The sequence below is a fragment of the Cajanus cajan genome, chromosome 10 (assembly GCF_000230855.2).
Source record: "Cajanus cajan strain Asha chromosome 10, NIPB_CcT2T_4, whole genome shotgun sequence".
In the NCBI taxonomy this organism is placed as follows: Eukaryota; Viridiplantae; Streptophyta; class Magnoliopsida; order Fabales; family Fabaceae; genus Cajanus; species Cajanus cajan.
This window is the reverse complement of record NC_138526.1, coordinates 12,632,809-12,639,427: the sequence shown is the minus strand read 5'-3', so window position 1 is coordinate 12,639,427 and position 6,619 is coordinate 12,632,809. Positions and strand designations below refer to the sequence as shown.

The 6,619-nt window shown below is 32.2% G+C and overlaps 1 protein-coding gene across 1 annotated transcript; it reads left to right on the top strand.

The window, feature by feature from the left end:
* Positions 1-3,042: 3,042 nt before the first annotated feature.
* On the top strand, positions 3,043-5,746 carry LOC109806660 (F-box/kelch-repeat protein At3g06240). Its single transcript, XM_029273036.2, has one exon. The coding sequence runs from the start codon at positions 4,484-4,486 to the stop codon at positions 5,615-5,617; it is 1,134 nt and encodes a 377-aa protein (XP_029128869.2). The 5' UTR covers positions 3,043-4,483; the 3' UTR covers positions 5,618-5,746.
* Positions 5,747-6,619: the final 873 nt, after the last annotated feature.

Genomic DNA, 6,619 nt, shown 5'->3' with positions numbered 1-6,619 from the left:
GTTAGGAAGACCATGACAATTTGAAAAGAAAACTATACATAATGGTCTTACTAATGAAATTTCCTTCACTCACAAGGAAAAGAAATTTGTACTTTATCCTCTTTCACCTCAACAAGTGGCTGAGGATCAAGCACAAATGAAAAACAAAAGAAAAAGATAAAAGGTAGGGAAGAGTAAAGAGGAAGAAATATCCTCTAAGGGAATTATGTCTAAAGAGAATTGCTTTATCACTAAAGAATCTATGAAAACTATTCTCTTTATTCATAAAGACCTTAACTCTTACCCTCACGCTGCCACTAGTCTTGAAGAAGAGATTCACAAATCCATTATTTTTAAAGAAAAAGAATCTCAACTTCAAGATTTTGTGAAGGAGAAGTGGACTTCATTTAGTTCTACTTCTCATGCTACTTCCTTGGTGGTGCCCAAGATAGATAGCCTTCCTTTTTGTAGGACTTGTCCTACCTTAGTTGTGTCAATAATGCACCCAATTTATGGAATATATTATTTGTTGGATATAACATATGAACCTTCAAGGTTCCTTGTGACAAATTCTTTTCATAACCATCCAACAAATAATATAGTCCAAAATTGTTCAGGAAATTTCTTAGTAGTATTTTCCTTATTTTCTAGGAAATGCCTAGGTTACCACATAGGGTACTTTAGGCAAGATATTTTAGTTTTTGGGATTAAGTCTTTAGTGTGCTATAGTTTTAGTTTTAGCATATTTTTAGGATTTAATAATATACCTAGTCTATGTTTAGGAGAGGATCCTATTCATTATATTAGTAGGTCTAGTGTCATTGATTTCATTAGGTTCCATGAAAGGATTCCTTCTAGGATATTCCTTTCACATTTATTTGTTGAAAATATCACCTCTAATGAATTTTATTATATATTTGTAGGTATGACCAATAATCATGAGGACCCTCGAGATTTGAGATCAAATTCTTTTCAAGAGGGAGGGGATGATAGACTATGGCCAAGGCCAAGGAATCCAAGAGGTGATATACTGAAAGAACCAAGAGGAATGAGATGATATTAAAGACCTTTTTCATATATTTTGTAAATAGTCTCTTGTATAGGTTATTTTTGCCTTTGTATTTGTGAGGCACTTTACTTGCTTTTTCCTAGTTATTGTATATTGTTTTTAAGGTAGGCTACTTGGAGAGTTTAGCTCCATTTAACCTCCCTAGTTGATACATTCATTTTGTATTTTTTCAGTAGGGAAAAGGGGGTGACATTTAGCAATGCTTGAGGGTGTGCTTAGAAATTGGGCCTGAGTTGGGCCTAGGCAAAAATTTGCATATTGGACTCATTTTGCTCCTAATTTTTCATAGATTTGATTTAGCTAGGTCTCATCATCATATGATGAACCTAACTAAACCAAATCAAGGATTTTCAAATTAAATCATGGAGCATTTTGAGCCAAAGGCCGCCTAGCCCTTCCTTTCCTCTTTGGCCGAAATTTCAAGCATTCCTTCTTGAGTTTTGAAGCTTGTCTTGCAAGCTTCTAAACTCAAGCAAGGTAAGCTTACCTTACCATGGTTCTTAAGTGAACCATGGTCAAGGTTAGCTTCTCCTGCAAGCTAGCTAAATCGTAGGGAGTTAAGTACACCTTACCATGGTTCCTAGTTAATCATGGTTAAGGTTAACTTCTCCTAGAAGCTACCTCTACCCTATATATTTGTAACTCCTTCATTTGTAATCACTTTTGAACAATTTGAGAAATAATATTCAGATTTCTCTCTCTCAAGAGTCACTTTCAAAACCGTGGAGATAATTTTCTCTCTAAGGTTTCACCAAGGTTCCAAACCTTGCCTAGGTTCCTTAAGCTTCTACATTGAACTAGAAGTAAACGAACTTTCTTCCAAGGCTTCTCCTCCATTGAAGGCTTCTTCATGGAGATTTCAAGTTTCTTCCAAAGGTTAACCTCAAGAACATTCGGTCCAAGCATGGAGGAGTTAAAGTTCATCAATCTTCTTCAACTTAGCTCCATCAGGATGTGATTATGATTGTGATTGTGGTGCCTCACATCAATGACTAGGGATGGCACGGCCCCTGGGTAGGTGGTGCTACAGGGAGGGCGTGACCCTAACACGGTGTGGGATGAGTAAAACAGTTAACACACACCACTTATGTCGATTACGGCAGCCCTGACATAGGGTTAATTGCAAGAGATTGTGTGGATTGCGATGTGATTGTGGTTCCTCACATCAATGACTAGGGATGACACGGCTCCTGGGTAAGTGATGCTACAAGGAGGGCATGACCCTGGCATGGTGTGGGATGAGTGAGGCAATTAACCCGTATCACTTGTGTCAGTTGTGGTGTGGCCTTGGCATAGTGCTAATTGTATGATTGGTGTGGATTGTGATGGATTGAGATATGGATGTGAAATGAGATATGTGGAATGTGAATAAGATGTGAGTGTGAATTCTTGTACTGATAACCCGTATCACTTGTGTCAGATGTGGCGAGGTCTTGGTATAGTGTTAATTGTAAAATTGGCTTGAATTATGGATGTGGAAATGATATTGTTAATTGTAAGATTTATGTGGATTGTGATGGATTGATGTATTTGTGAATTGAGATGTGAAGATAATGAGAGATTGATAAATTGTGATATAAATATATATACTTGTAAATAGTTTATTAAGTAATAAGTTGTGATGAGATTACATGGTGTGGTGTTTGTATGTACTTTGCATATAGATATTTTCTTTTCTCACCATATAAATTGTGGATATTTTAGGTGAAGATCCAGCTGCAAGTGGCATCTAGAATGCCAACGATTATATTATGGGAAATGCTCTGATATTGTGACATCGGGGCAGAGAATTTCTAGGACAAAATATTTATATGAATTTGAAATTGTAATATTATTTTGAAAACAATTTGTAAACTCTTAAATTTTATCTTTCAAGTTTTATTTCCAATTATTTTGGATATTGAAGAAAGAACAGTTATGAAGTTTTATGTGAACCCTTTTACCAACTTTGAAAGTTTATTTTCTTAATTTAATTATATTATTTCGATGTATGTGTTGGGGTAATAAGGGTGTCACATTTATTATATATAATTAAAATTTATAATAAATTATATATATATATATATATATAAATACTATATTTAAATACATAAATTATTTTAAAATTTTTATAAATAAATATTCTTAAACATAAAAAATGATATTCTATATTTATGATAAATAATTTATATTATAACATAATATTATTTTTAATTATTGATAATTTGATTTTAAAGTATTGAAATTTAATTTATAAATTAATATCATAAATAAAAAACTAATTAGATAATTCGTTAAACGAAAACCTTCCCATCAAATTGAAATCTCTAAAAATGCTCTCGTTAAAGAGAAGCCTCTAAAAATATTATTGTATAAGATAATCATTCATATTTAATATATAATGGTAAATTTATTTTAAAAATATTAAATTTTAATTCATAAATAAATATGATAAACAAAAATTGAATTAAATAAAAAGCTATAAAAAATCTCTAACAAGCTTCTTGTTGAACAAAAACACCTAAAACCGTTTTGGTAAGACACAATTGATTGTTTTTTTTTTTTTGTAAAGCTAGAAAATATTACAAAGATAGTCGCAGTAAGGATTGAACCTGTATTTAATATACAGAGTAGTCTTTCAATGAATATCACCAAGTCTTGATTTTATTAATTGTTTCTTCCGTTAACTTACTTTTTCTATACTTGAACATTAATTTTTCTTCTCTCTCTACATTAATTTTTTTTTTTTCGATATCATGACCACACTTGAGTCTATATATTTTTACTTTCAAGAAAAATAAGCCACAGTGAAGAAATCATCTCTCCCTCATTACAGAACATTTCTTTTTCTGTTGTGATAAAAGTATTTTGGAGCTTGTTCTTTGATTTAGTAGATCGGCGTATTTTGAGAGAAGAGAATATCATTTAAAGTACTAGTATAGTTAAACATTTTCTCTATAAAGACGACGAGTCACGTGCTTCAACCAATGGTACTTTATAGTCTTTACTTAATTTCCTAATTTTGATTTCATCTTGGTACTTTATAGTCTTTACTTAATTTCCTAATTTTGATTTCATCTTGGTATTTGATTGTATGATTTTCATTGATCTATTTTAAAAAAAATGTACATTGCCTTGTTAAATTTCACTTTTTATTATCCCTATTTTTGTTTCAAACAAATAACCCTATCATTTTAGCTAATTTTGGGTTAGTATACCTAAATCCAAATTCTAACTTACAATTTAAATAATTGAGTGCTTAACTTACAATTTAAATAATTGAGTGCTCAACAATTCTTTGTGGTGTATGTATAACTATTTCAAGGATGGGTGAAACAGGAAAGGTAGTAAACACTTAATGAAGAAGCATGTAAAGAGTATAGGAGAAGGAACAATCAATGTTTATATCCCCTTTGTATATCTAAGTTATGCTACAGAATAATCAAGTACCCTAAAATGGAAAGAGACGATAACATAAGCGAAAAGATAATGAATGGTACCATCTTTCTGCCAAAGGAATTGATAATTGAAATCTTGTTGAGGTTACCAGTCAAGTCCTTAATACGATTCAAATGCATGTGCAAGTCATGGATTTCCCTCATCTCTGATCCCTACTTCGCACTATCTCATTTTGAATTAACTACCCAACACACAGAGAGACTTGTGGTATTGGTGCCTCGTACTCGTCAATTCCTATCCATAGACTTTAATGCATCCCTTCATGATGATTTTTCTTTTTCTGCATTAAAGCTCGAGTTTTTGCCCCCAAAACCTTGTGAAACTCAAATCCGAGGTTCTTGTCGGGGGTTTGTGCTTTTGGATTGTTGTCAAAGTCTCTGGGTGTGGAATCCATCAACAGGTGATCACAAGCAAGTATCTCGCTCACCTATTGCCTCATCGGTTATGTTTTTCATATTTCTATATGGTTTCGGGTATGACCCATCGACGGATGATTACCTCGTGGTTCAAGCATCCTGCAACATTTATGGTGTAATTCGTGTGGAGATTTTCTCAATTAGAACTAATGCATGGAAAGAAATGGAGGGTGTTCATTTATCTAAAATGAACAACTGGAATGATAGAAGAAACGGATTCCTCTTAGATGGGGCTAATGCTATTCATTGGTTAACTTATCGTTATCATGTTTCAATACATTTTATCCTAGCTTTTGATTTGATTGAAAGGAATTTTTCAGAAGTACCTCTGCCAGTTGGTTTTGAAGAGCACTATAACTTTAATTTTTGTGATTTGGGGGTACTTGGAGAATCTCTTAGTCTATGTGTTGTGGGATATCACTGTCCTGCAGAAATATGGGTAATGAAAGAGTACAAAGTACAATCATCCTGGACCAAGACTATTGTTGTGTCTGTTGATCACATTCCTTCTAAATACTTCTCCCTGGTTTGCTTTACTAAAAGTGGTGATATTGTTGGGATAGCTGGCACTGCTGGATTGGTGAAATGTAATGACCAGGGACAACTACAAGAGCTTCAACACCATTGTGATCCTCCAAATGGATCTCAAGTGGTTGTGTATACAAAGTCTCTTCTTTCACTCCCTTTTGATAATGAGCAGGTTGAAGATGACTAACAATAGCAAACTGGAAGAATTGAGTTGTGAAAGAGGAAGCTGAAGATGATTAGCAATAACAAATTGGAAGAATTGAGTTGTGAAACATTTTCTGATACCTTTCCTATCTTTTTGATACTCATTTTGTTTTATGATTTATGAATTGCTCTGATATATTAATAAGCATGAAAATGTAATAGGCAAAACTATGGAACCGTTGCTTCATCATTATGTTATGTTTTATAATTAATTCATCAACATGTTATTTCTGGTAATTAGATCCTATAGTTGATAATTAAATTGCACAAGGTGTTATTCTAAATCTTCAATGATGACTTTTCAAGAGAGATTTTTATGCTTTAATATAAAACCAAGTGTTTTGAAAGGTGAGAATTTGTGTAGTTAAAAATAAGATTGCAATATTTTTCCCATTTTGAAATGACTAATTTATTAAATGATATGAATTTTTTTATGTTACTGTGTGAATCATGAAAGCTTAGGAAAAACATATATGTGGGTTATAATATCACACTATTATTAGGAATGGTAATGGGGCGGGTCCGGGTACGGGTTTCATGATACTTGTTCTCGTCCTTGCGATTCAAACCCATCCTCATATTTATACTCGTACCTGTCGAGTATATAATTTCCGTTTTCATTCTGTCCCCGTCGGGTATCAAGTATATCTGTACCCGTACCTGCAAATTTTTTCTTTTTGCAAAATAAATAACTTTTTTTTAATATATTATTTTTTTTAATTATTAAAATAACCTGGGCCCATTTTTATTTACATAAATAACCCGTTTTTGAGGACCAGGTGAGAAATCGGTTACTAATTGGACTTTTTTTTTCTTCGTTTCTTTGGGCTTTTTTTGTTGCTTTTTGTTTTCTGATTTTTTTTTCATATTTTTTATTTTTTTCCCTTTTTCAGTTTTTAATATTCAGTTTTAAAAAAATATATAATTAATTTTTAAAAAATTTATTTAGTTTTTGTTTTTAGATTATAAAAAATCTATTTAATAT

Excerpts from the sequence above, each read along its gene's own strand:
- LOC109806660 (XM_029273036.2), top strand. The coding sequence starts at position 4,484 with ATGGAAAGAGACGATAACATAAGCGAAAAGATAATGAATGGTACCATC.